The sequence below is a fragment of the Amblyraja radiata genome, chromosome 2 (assembly GCF_010909765.2).
Source record: "Amblyraja radiata isolate CabotCenter1 chromosome 2, sAmbRad1.1.pri, whole genome shotgun sequence".
Classification (NCBI taxonomy): Eukaryota; Metazoa; Chordata; class Chondrichthyes; order Rajiformes; family Rajidae; genus Amblyraja; species Amblyraja radiata.
The window spans coordinates 121,002,470-121,015,166 of record NC_045957.1 but is presented as its reverse complement, the minus strand read 5'-3'; the positions used below and the strand labels follow the sequence as shown (position 1 = coordinate 121,015,166).

General features: G+C 45.2%; 1 protein-coding gene across 1 annotated transcript in view; it reads left to right on the top strand.

The window, feature by feature from the left end:
* fars2 (phenylalanyl-tRNA synthetase 2, mitochondrial) overlaps window positions 1–12,414 on the top strand; it is a 316,890-nt gene extending 304,476 nt beyond the window's left edge. The window contains exon 7 of the mRNA XM_033014599.1: window positions 12,244–12,414. Within this exon, the coding sequence (XP_032870490.1) occupies window positions 12,244–12,399 (156 nt within the window). The 3' untranslated portion in view covers window positions 12,400–12,414. The remainder of the gene's footprint in view (window positions 1–12,243) is intronic.
* The last annotated feature ends 283 nt before the right edge of the window (window positions 12,415–12,697 follow it).

Genomic DNA, 12,697 nt, shown 5'->3' with positions numbered 1-12,697 from the left:
TGGATTAGTCATTCCCACTCTCATCACATTTGTCCCAAGGTGACATTTTCTTCAGTTTTATTACTTCAAATGATTCAGGCAAAACCTGCACAAATGCAGTTTTCTGTAATCCGTCCTCATAAACCAAAATCTGCCAGGTTTTGCTCACAAATCACGATTGTGTGAGGATTCACATCACAAATCTGTAAGTCCTGTGCTGCTCTGTCAGAAAACTCTGAGCTGTCGTATCACAAATAAGGAATCAATGGTCACAAATCTGTTGCTGGAAGAGTTTCGAACATTAATCAGTAATCTATAAGCCTTTCTTTCATAAATCAATAGTGTGGTATTTTGCAAGGTGTTTGAGTCGCCTTTGAGGTCTTGCATAATACAACAGTAATCTGTGATCTTTTGCACAGAAAATTAGTGATCTATCAGCCCCGCACAATAAAACAGGAACGTTAAAACAGAAACATAATAAAACAGAAACATTATCATCGAGGATGAAGGCAGGCACATGGTGTGCTTGGCTTCACTGGACGGGACATTGAGAAGGGCCATTTGGGGCATTGTATGCAGTTCCGTTCTTCCCAGTAATGTAAAGATGTGGAGGCTTTGGAGAGGGTGCAGAGGATGTTTACCAGAATGATGATAGACACAAAATGCTGGAGTAACTCAGCGGAACAGGCAGCATCTCAGGATAGAAAGAATGGGTGACGTTTCTGGGCCGAGACCCTTCTTCAGGTCTGAAGAAGTTGTCTCGACTCGAAACGTCTCCCATTCCCTCTCCCCAGAGATGCTGCCTGTCCCGCTGAATTACTCCAGCATTTTGTATCTATCTTTGGCGTAAACCAGCATCTGCAGTTCATTCCTGCACATTACAAGAATGATGCCTGGATTATAGACATCAGACAATAGACAATAAGTGCAGGAGTAGGCCATTCGGCCCTTCGAGCCAGTACCGCCATTCAATGTGTTCATAGCTGATCATCACCAATCAGTACCCCTATTCCTGCCTTCCACCCATATCCCCTGACTCCGCTATCTTTAAGAGCCCTATCTAGCTCTCTCTTGAAAGTATCCAGAGAACCGGCCTCCACTGCCCTCTGAGGCAGAGAATTCCACAGACTCACAACTCTTAAGGGGTTGGACAGGCTAGATGCAAGAAGATTGCTCCCGATGTTGGGGAAGTCCAGGACAAGGGGTCACAGCTTAAGGATAAGGGGGAAATCCTTTAAAACCGAGATGAGAAGAACTTTTTTCACACAGAGAGTGGTGAATCTCTGGAACTCCCTGCCACAGAGGGTAGTCGAGGCCAGTTCATTGGCTATATTTAAGAGGGAGTTAGATGTGGCTCTTGTGGCTAAGGGGATCAGAGGGTATGGAGAGAAGGCAGGTACGGGATACTGAGTTGGATGATCAGCCATGATCATATTGAATGGCGGTGCAGGCTAGAAGGGCCAGAATGGCCTACTCCTGCACCTAATTTCTATGTTTCTCTGTGTGAAAAAGTGTTTCCTCGTCTCTGTTCTAAATGGCCGACCCCTTATTCTTAAACATCACTATTAATAATAATAACAATAATACATTTTATTTGTATAGCGCTTTTCAAGGACTCAAAGTCGCTTTACATGGTGAGTCAAGAACAAAACGAAATAGAGCAGTAAGACAGAGATGCAAAGGGGAGGGGGACATGGGACTAAGGGTATGCAGAGGTGAAGAGATGGGTCTTGAGGCGGGACTGGAAGATGGTGAGGGACTCAGAAGTTCGGATCAATTGTGGGAGGGAGTTCCAGAGCCTGGGAGCTGCCCTGGAGAAAGCTCTGTCTCCAGAAGTGCAGAGGTTGGATTTCAGAATGGAGAGGAGACAGGCTGAAATGGATCTGAGGGACGGTGAGGGTTGGTAGGGGGAGAGGAGGTCAGTGAGATAAGGGGGGGCCAAGTGGTTGAGGGCTTTGTAGGTGAGGACCAGGATTTATTAGGGGGTATTAGATACAAGGAGATGTTGGACAGACTTGCATTGGTGCTGGAGGTTGAGGTGAGACTTGATAGAGGAATGTAATATGAGAGACATAGATGAGGTAGAGAGTCAGTACATTTTTCCCCGGGTGCAAATGTCTAATAGCTCATAGCTTTAAGGTGAAAGAGGCTAGGTTCACAGGAGATGTGCAGGGCAAGTTTGTTTACACAGAGGGTGGTGGGTGCCTGGAACGCGCTGCCAGGGGTGGTGGTGGAGGCAGATACGATAGTGGTGTTTAAGAGGCTTTTGGATCGACACATGGATATGTGTCTTTTTACAATACTGCACACAATAATGCCACAAAGGGGTGACATTTCAAATCCTTTCAAAGAAAGTTGACAAGCACTTTATCGGGTTCATGACTAACATAGTATCAACAAAAAATATAAGAAAATATAGCATATTGATGGCGTTTCTGAAAATGGCATCAGAATACACAAATACATTTTGTGTAACGGTTGTCGCTTGGTGTCCACCAGTGACCTGGTTGGCACAGTAAGTGCACGTATTTCTTATTCCTTTCTATGTTTATGAATACCACATGGAACAATAAAATTGCAAACACTGTTTCCACTTAATTCCCCAGATCGTGTAGTAGAATACTGCATCCATCCGCATTACACATCATATACACAAACGTACGTTGCGGTGAACACTAAAAGGTTTGGTGTCCCAGAAAACAATCATTACATTATTAGCGAAAATCTAATTATATCCATAGATATAAAAATCGGTACATTATCTTATGGATTTGAGTTATCGATGGTCGATGATTCGTCGGAAGGTTTGATTTATTAAATGTGAATATAACTAAAATAATTAACTCGTACAAAAATCGCTACTACCATAGGATACCTCGTTGGGGTTTGTGAAAAGCAGTCGAGGTTTGGAGTCTCCGTGGTTTAACTTACGGAGGTACCGACCCCGATTACGGTCGTTGTGACAATGGACACCAAGCACAACGACCATTACCGGATCGTTGCTGGGGGGAAGAGGATTGTGTAATGTTTAAAGAACAACAGAAGATAACCAAAAAGACAATACGGGGAGAAAAGATGAGGTACGAAGGTAAGCTAGCCAAGAATATAAAGCAGGATAGTAAAAGCTTCTTTAGGTGCGTGAAGAGGAAAAAATTAGTTAAGACCAAAGTTGGAACCTTGAAGACGAAAAAGGTGTATTTATTATGGGGAACAAGAAAATGGCAGATAAGTTGAACAGATACTTTGGATCTGTCTTCACTAAGGAGGACACAAACAATCTTCCCGATATAGTAGAGGCCAGAGGATCTGGGGTTACAGAGGAACTGAAGGAAATCCACATTAGGCAGGAAATAGTGTTGGATAGACTGATGGGACTGAAGGCTAATAAATCCCCAGGGCTTGATGGTCTGCATCCCAGGGTACTTAAGGAAGTGGCTCTAGAAATCGTGGATGCATTGGTGATAATTTTCCAATGTTCTATAGACTCAGGATCAGTTCCTGTGGATTGGAGGAAAGCTAATGTTATCCCACTTTTTAAGAAAGGCAGGAGAGAGAAAACAGGGAATTATAGATCAGTTAGCCTGACATCGGTGGTGGGGAAGTCAATTATAAAAGATGAGATAGCCGAACATTTGCATAGCAGTAACAGGATCGGTCGGAGTCAGCATGGATTTACGAAGGGGAAATCATGCTTGACTAATCTTCTGGAATTTTTTGAAGATGTAACTAAGAAAATGGACAAAGGAGAGCCAGTGGATGTAGTGTACCTGGACTTTCAGAAAGCATTTGATAAGGTCCCACATTGGAGATTAGTGGGCAAAATTAAGGCACATGGTATTGGGGGTAGAGTGCTGACATGGATAGAGAAGTGGTTGGCAGACAGGAAACAAAGCGTAGGGATTAACGGGTCCCTTTCAGAATGGCTGGCAGTGATAAGTGGGGTACCGCAAGGCTCGGTGCTGGGACCGCAGCTATTTACAATATACATCAATGATTTGGATGAAGGGATTCAAAGTAACATTAGCAAATTTGCAGATGACACAAAGCTGGGTGGCAGTGTGAACTGTGAGGAGGATGCTATGAGAATGCAGGGTGACTTGGACAGGTTGGGGGAGTGGGCAGATGCATCGCAGATGAAATTTAATGCGGATAAATGTGAGGTTATCCACTTTGGTAGTAAAAACAGGAAGGCAGATTACTATCTAAATGGCGGCAAATTGGGAAAAGGGGAAGTACAACGGGATCTGGGGGTCATTGTACATCAGTCTATGAAAGTAAGCATGCAGGTACAGCAGGCAGTGAAGAAAGCAAATGGCATGTTGGCCTTTATAACAAGAGGAATCAAATATAGGAGCAAAGAGGTCCTTCTGCAGTTGTACAGACCCCTAGTGAGCCCACACCTGGAGTATTGTGTGCAGTTTTGGTCCCCTAATTTGAGGAAGGACATTCTTGCTATTGAGGGAGTGCAGCGTAGGTTTACAAGGTTAATTCCCGGGATGGAGGAACTGTAATATGCTGAGAGAATGGAGCAGCTGTGCTTGTACAGGCTGGAGTTTAGAAGGATGAGAGGGATCTAATTGAAACATATAAGATTGTTAAGGGTTTGGACACGCTAGAGGCAGGAAACATGTTCCCGATGTTGGGGGAGTCCAGAACCAGTGGCCACAGCTTAAGAATAAGGAGTAAACCATTTAGAACAGAGACGAGGAAACACTTTTTCTCACAGAGAGTTATGAGTCTGTGGAATTCTCTGCCTCAGAGGGCGGTGGAGGCAGGTTCTCTGGATGCTTTCAAGAGAGAGCTAGATAGGGCTCTTAAAAATAGTGGAGTCAGGGGATATGGGCAGAAGGCAGGAATGGGGTACTGATTGGGGATGATCAGCCATGATCACATTGAATGGCGGTGCTGAATCGAAGGGCCGAATGGCCTACTCCTGCACCTAATGTCTATTGTCTATTGGAATACCAGACGTGTCACTGTATTTTTCTCCTGGTATTGATGGAGATATTTGCCTCGATGATTATCAAAACGTATATGTGTGAGGGGCCATATGAAGTTTATTCATGAATGAAATATTTATGACTAAATGTGGCAGAGTTTTTGGAGTTAAAATTGGTGGTAAATTTGTCTGTTATAAAAAAGTTTTTGACTTCCGGTCTTGAAGTTATCTAATTTATATCTTATTTATAAGGTTTTACATGATGGGCAGATTTCTGTTAAGAACAGTGTATTGGTGTAAATAACTGAATAATAATCTTAGAGCTTTAGGGGCTAGTGGAATCAAGGGATGTGGGGAGAAGGCAGGCATGGGTTATTGATTGGGGATGATCAGCCATGAACGCAATGAATGGCGGTGCTGGCTCAAAGGGCGGGATGGCCTCTTCCTGCACCTATTTTCTATGTTTCTATGTAAACAAAAATGCGTGAGAAACTCAGCGGGTGAGGCAGCATCTATGGAGCGAAGGAAATAGGTGACGTTTCGGGTATAGACCCTTCTTCAGACTGATGTGGGGGTGGGGGGCGTGGGGGCGGGATGATGAATGGAAGAGGCGGAGACAGTGGGTTGTGGGAGAACTGGGAAGGGGAGGGGAAGGAGGGAGAAAGCAGGGACCACCTGAAATTGGAGAAGTCAATGTTCATACCGCTGAGGTGTAAACTACCCAAGCGAAATATGAGGTGCTGCTCCTCCATTTTACAGTGGGCCTCACTTTGCCCATGGAGGAGGCCCAGGACAGAAAGGTCGGATTCGGAATGGGAGGGGGAGTTGAAGTGCTGAGCCACCGGGAGATCAGATTGGTTATTGCGAACCGAGCAGAGGAATAATAATCTTGTTCCTCAAAATCTCTCCAGTGTTGTAAAAACACATATGCATGGAATGGATGGATATGGATTATGTGCAGGCAGATAAGGATTGTGCAGCATCGCGTTTCAGCATGGACATTGTGGGCTGAAGGGCCTATTCCTGTGCTGTACTGTTCTATGTTTTATAATATTAAGTGTGCTCTCCAGCGTATACATTACAACTCTATTAGTGAACTAACCTGCTCAAAGATAGTTGACTAAAGGGCGCAAAGTATTGCGGGCTAAATTTATTTTAGTTTAGTTTAGAGATACAGCACATAAGCAGGCCGTTCGGCCCACCGTGTCCGCGCCGACCAGCCGCACACTAGCACTATTCTGTACGCAAAGGCCAAATTGCAATTATACCAAGCCAATTAACCTACAAACCCGTACGTCTTTGGAGTGTCGGAGGAAACCGGAGATTCCGGAGAAAACCCACGCAGGTCTCAGGGAGAACGTATAATCTCCCTACAGACAGCACCCGTAGTCAGGATCAAACCCGGGTCTCTGGCGCTGTGAGGCAGCAACTCTACCGCTGCGCCACCGTGCCGAGTATGGAACATGGATCCGAGCTGACGGCACACAACTGCAGAGTTTGACTTTGAGCCTGAAAAACACCTCTCGTTGCTTTCATTTGTGACTCCCAAAGCCAAATTGTCAATTTGTTTGAATTGAACTTAGTATAAGAACAAACACTTCAAAACATGGAATTTGGAACTTGGAATGACAGAGTGCTGGAGTAACTCAACGGGTCAGGCAGCATCTCTGGAGAACATGGATTGGTGACGTTTCACAGAGTGCTGGAGTAACTCAGCGGGTCAGGCAGCATCTCTGGAGAACATGGATAGGTGACGTTTCACAGAGTGCTGGAGTAACTCAGCGAGTCAGGCAGCATCTCTGGAGAACATGGATAGGTGACGTTTCACAGAGTGCTGGAGTAACTCAGCGGGTCAGGCGGCATCTCTGGAGAACATGTTACTCCAGCAATTTGTGTTTTTTTGTAAACCAGCATCTGTAGTTCCTTGTTACTACCTGGAATTCATTCTTATTTTATGAATCACAGTGATATATTCATTTCACATTATGTGCAAACTTATAATTATCATCTGGCTAGCAAACTCCCCCCCCCCCTCCCCCCCCACCTCCTCTCTTCCAGTTAAAATGAGAAACATTAACTACCTGGGCATTAGTCAATATGGGAACTCTCTGCAGTATTGGATTCAGAACCGGCTTACTCATAGAAGACAAAAAGTTGTCACTTAAAGTTTTTTTTAAATTTGTCCATTTCAAACGCAATTTGTTAAAAATAAATTGTATCTAGGGCAATCTGATACACTGGATCTGGGCTCTCTTGTGTAAGTGTTCACGAGGATTCTTTAGTTATTTTTAGTTTAGGGATATAGCGCGGAAACAGGCCCTTCGGCCCACCGAGTCCACGCCGACCAGCGATCCCCGCACACTAACACTATCCCACACATACCAGGGACAATTTACAATTATACCAAGCAAATGAACCTACAAATCTATACGTCTTTGGAGTGTTGGAGGAAACCGAAGATCTCGGAGAAAACCCACGCAGGTCATGGGGAGAACGTACAAACTCCGCACAGACAGCACCCGTGGACAGGGTCAAACCCGGATCACCGGCGCTGTGAGGCAGCAACTCTGGAGAACATGGATAGGTGATGTTTCACAGAGTGCTGGAGTAACTCAACGGGGCAGGCAACATCTGTGGAGAACATGTTACTCCAGCAATTTGTGTTTTTTTGTAAACCAGAATCTGCAGTTCCTTGTTACTACCTGGAATTGATTCTTATTTTATAAATCACAGTGATATATTCATTTCACATTATGTGCAAACTAATATTTATCATGCCCTAGATACAATTTATAGCCGGGTCATGGGGAGAACGTACAAACTCCGTACGGACAGCACCCATGGTCAGGATCGAACCCGGGTCTCTGGCGCTGTGAGGCAGCAACTCTACCGCTGCGCCACCGTGCCACACAATCTTTTGACCTTCTACAGATGCGTTATACGTGTTCAATTGGCTCTGTGGCCAAGTACAACGCCAATCTTTGTCATCAATGATACCACTTTAATTAACTCAAGGGTTCATCTATTTCAGATAGAATCTAGAATTTGATCCTATTTCTCATTATGAAAATTATTGGAAGAATTCATTAACTCAGAATGTATTCTAAGAATTGGTTTGTTAGATTCCATTAGATTCCATTTCACATTCAGATTAGTTTGTTGCCTTGGACACCAGAGTGCAATGAAATTCCTTGTTCACATGAAGATCACGGAGAAAACAGTACACGTACAGTAACGATAAATACAACAGACGAATATAAAAGGCACAGCATTGTAGAGCAACCCAAAGTAATGCAAGGAAAGTACAATAATGGAATAGCCAAATAGAAACATAGAAAATAGGCACAGGAGGAGGCCATTCAGCCCTTCGAGCCAGCACCGCCATTCATTGTGATCATGGCTGATCGTCCCCAATCAATAACCCGTGCCTGCCTTCTCCCCCATATCCCTTGACGTATCACAGCGCCGCCACTTCCGGAATTGTCATGCCATTCATTGTATATTTTCGCCATACATTTGATCTTCCAATTTGCAACACCACCCACTATCGCCTGCCGGAGGATTCTGCATGGTCCATATGATGAATGGGCAAAGCCTAAAACCCAGGTCCCACGGTATGAGTTCATTCCAAGAGTTCTCCCGAGATTGCCCTGATTTGAACTCGGAGATTTACGGTAATGGCCACTCGACGGTACTCGGGGCTCTCATGGACATTTTTCATCGTGTTGAAAAATCTTCACGAGTCTTCCTGTGCCTACCTGCCGTTAGCGAGTCTTCCCGAGTACCTGCCGTTAGCGCTAAGAGATGTCCCCGAGCTCCGACATACCTGCTACATCGGAGCTCCGTGCTTACCACAAATTTGATTTTTTTTAAACCCGGGAGAGCTCTTGGAATAGACAATAGGTGCAGGAGTAGACCATTCGGTCCTTCGAGCCAGCACTGCCATTCAATGTGATCAAGGCTGATCATCCCCAATCAGTACCCTGTTCCTGCCTTCTCCCCATATCCCCTGACTCTGCTATTTTTAAGAGCCCTATCTAGCTCTCTCTTGAAAGCATCCAGAGAACCGGCCTCCACCGCCCTCTGAGGCAGAGAATTCCACTGACAGAATTAACTCGTACCGTGGGACAGGGCTATGAGGTGGCATCGAACAGCACGGTGGCGCAGCGGTAGAGTTGCTGCCTCACAGCGCCAGAGACCCGGGTTCCATCCTGACTACGGGTGCTGTCTGTACGCAGTTTGCACGTTCCCCCCGTGACCACGTGGGTTTTCTCCAGGTGCTCTGGTTTCCTCCCACACTTCAAAGACGTGCAGGTTTGTAGGTTAATTGTCTTCTGTAGAAATAATTGTAAATTGTATAGGTGGAATGGAAGGGCCTGTGTGAAGTGTATGGGTGGAATGGAAGGGCCTGTTTCCACGTTGTATCTCTCACATCTAAAGTCTGAAGTTGGTGAGCTGGGGTGAGCTGCGGTTTCAGTGAAACTAAGAACACAGCAGTCCCTGATCCTCCCTTCGAAGGACTGGTTGACGTTCAGTACTTTTCCTGGATGCGCTGCTAAGTGGTCGCCTCTGCAACTCAGCGACCACTGAAGTGAATCCATCCACGGAGTACTAATTAGGGTGTACCGTGAGCTGTTAGAGTCGAGCGATGTTTAACGAACAGCACAGCAAAGACATAACAAGTTGCAGAATTAGTGCCTGCGCGTCTTTGAAGAGAGTCGGGCCGCTACATGTCACCGTTAGCGAGGCTTCAGCAAACGAGGGTCAGTACTGTGATAATTGGCTGTGTAAATCGCTGCTTACATCTGAGCCTATGAACATAACAGTTAGAAGAAAGAATGGCTGTGTACAGTAAATTGATAGAGATTGATAGAGCAAAAAAGATGAAAGTTTCTTTGAGTTGCTGCAGAAACACTTGAGCATCGTTTGGAGATACAGCGCGGAGACAGGCCCATCGAGTCCATGCCCACCTGTTCATGCTAGTTCCTGTGACTCTGTACACTGTCGCAGTACACTGCTACTATACACTTATACTGTACCTGCGATGCTTATCTAAGGTGTATCATAGTGAGACTTGTTGGGAACTCTATACAAAATTAATTTTACACTTCCTCGGTACATGAGACAAGTAAGGACCATTGATCCACTCTAGAAACAAGGAACTTTTTATCATACTTTGAGGGTCTAAAGGAACTACCTATTGACTGAGGGCACGACATTAAGTGGGGAGCCGCATTTTTTCTGTTTTGTAATTTTATTATTGTTAAATTGTGCATTTGTATTTGTGATATATTTGTATTGCGAAAACAATAGCTGCCAAGGGGTGTTTAGGGAGGGTGGGTAAGGGTTATTTTGTTATATATAAAAACAAAATGGAGGGTAATATAATGCAATACGTCAGATGTACTGTCATTTTTTTTTTCCCGCCAATAAAAATAAATTAAATATAGAAACAAGGAACAAGATGTGGAGTAACTCAGCTGGATAGGCAGCATCTGTGGAGAACATGGATAGGTGACGTTTCACAGAGTGCTGGAGTAACTCAGCGGGTCAGGCAGCATCTGTGGAGAACATGGATAGGTGACGTTTCACAGAGTGCTGGAGTAACTCAGCTGGATAGGCAGCATCTGTGGAGAACATGGATAGGTGACATTTCACAGAGTGCTGGAGTAACTCAGCGGGTCAGGCAGCATCTGTGGAGAACATGGATAGGTGACGTTTCACAGAGTGCTGGAGTAACTCAGCGGGCCAGGCAGCATCTGTGGAGAACATGGATAGGTGACGTTTCACAGAGTGCTGGAGTAACTCAGCGGGCCAGGCGGCAGCCTCCCTGGAGAATATTGTGTCTTTTTAAAAAATAAACCAGCATCTGCCGTTCTTTTTTTTTTGTACATTTCTCCGTTCCACTGCAAAATCTCCTCAAGGTATGCCAACTTTGAAAAGGCTTTCCAGTCTGAATAAAGGTCTCGATCTGAAACAGCATCTGCAGTTCCTTGCATCTACTGGACTGCATGCTCGGGTTTCTGAGTTTGACCTGAACCCTCAGCTTTCCATCTGTGAGGTCCGTTTGCTGAACTTTGAGTGGCTCTGAACGAGTAAGTGAAGCTAGGCGGCAGCGCTGGCCGAGGTTGGAGAGCAAAATCAGAAGTTAAAACTCAAGTACATTGTCACTTCTGATTTGGATTGGTTCGCATCTCAGACAAAGGACTGAAGTACACAGTCAATTTGGCATCTGATAGCCTGTGTAAGATAGATACCTGTCCTGGACGGAAATAGATCAGCCTTGTCAATCTGTAGAGTGAAGAATGAATGAGAGAGACGGGTGCCAGCTCAGAGCCCACATGGAAGTGAAATGACAGAGATGTATCGCCACTTCATATCGCCACTTTACTGTGCCAATATGTTCAATTATGCTTTACCAGGACTTTAGCAAACAATGTTTGACACTAACATACATAGGAAGCGAGCCTGCCAGAAATTCAGAGGTCATTTTTAGCAGCAGTATTAAACAAGGTCAGTACAGAGCCACAAAGTCACCCGTTCCTTCTCTCCAGAGATGCTGCCTGACCCGCTGAGTTACTCTAGCACTCTGTGAAACATCATCTATCCATGTTCTCCAGACATGCTGCCTGACCTAGTCTGAAGAAGGGTTTCGGCCCAAAACGTCACCTATTTCCTTCGCTCCATAGATGCTGCTGCACCCGCTGAGTTTCTCCAGCATTTTTGTGTACCTTCGATTTTCCAGCATCTGCAGTTCCTTCTTGAACACATGCTGCCTGACCCGCTGAGTTACTCCAGTACTCTGTGAAACGTCACCTATCCATGTTCTCCAGAGATGCTGCCTGACCTGCTGAGTTACTCCAGCACTCTGTGAAACGTCACCTATCCATGTTCTCCACAGATGCTGCCTGACCTGCTGAGTTACTCCAACACTTTGTGTCTATCACAAAGTTAAGGTCCTTTGCAGATTTTCACATTAACTCTGAAGGTGTGCAAGAGGCCGGACTTGGAAGGATCAAAGATCTTGTACAGAAAATACACTAGGAGGCACAAGGAACTGCAAATGCTGGAATATTGTGAAAAATAAAGTGCTGGAGTAACTCAGCGGGTCAGGCAGCATCTCTGGAGAACATGGATAGGTGAAGTTTCACAGAGTGTTGGAGAACGTGCAAACTCCGTACGGGCAGCACCTGTAGTGAGGATGAAACCCGGGTCTCTGGCGCTGTGAGGCAGCAACTCTACCGCTGCGCCACCTTTCCGCTCCAGCCAACAGAGCTTTAAAGAAATAAAAATGCCCTAACTAGTTTTATTTTTATTTTTCACAGCCATTCAGCAAATACCCGCCTTTGGTAAACGACATCTCTTTTTGGATTCCACATGAAGGATATGAGGAAAATGACTTCTATGATTTGGTGCGTAATATCGGGGGCGACCTCGTGGAGAAGGTCGCTCTCATCGACCGCTTCTCACATCCCACGTAAGTGCACCTGCAGCAACGTATCTACCTGTGGCCTCCGATTAACCCCCAGCTGACTGGCCCTGCGCTCATATTCCTCACGTTTGTGTGTCTAGATGTACAGATAATTCTGCTGTAAGGCAACTATCCACCATGAAAGATAGAAGTATCAAGAGTCAAGAGTGTATTAGCATGATATGTTCCGAGACAGAACAATGGAATTCTTACTTGCAGCAGCACAGGGCTGTAAACACAAAAACCTGGTGTAACTCAGCCCATGTTCCCGATGTTGGGGGAGTCCTGAACCAGTGGCCACACAGTTT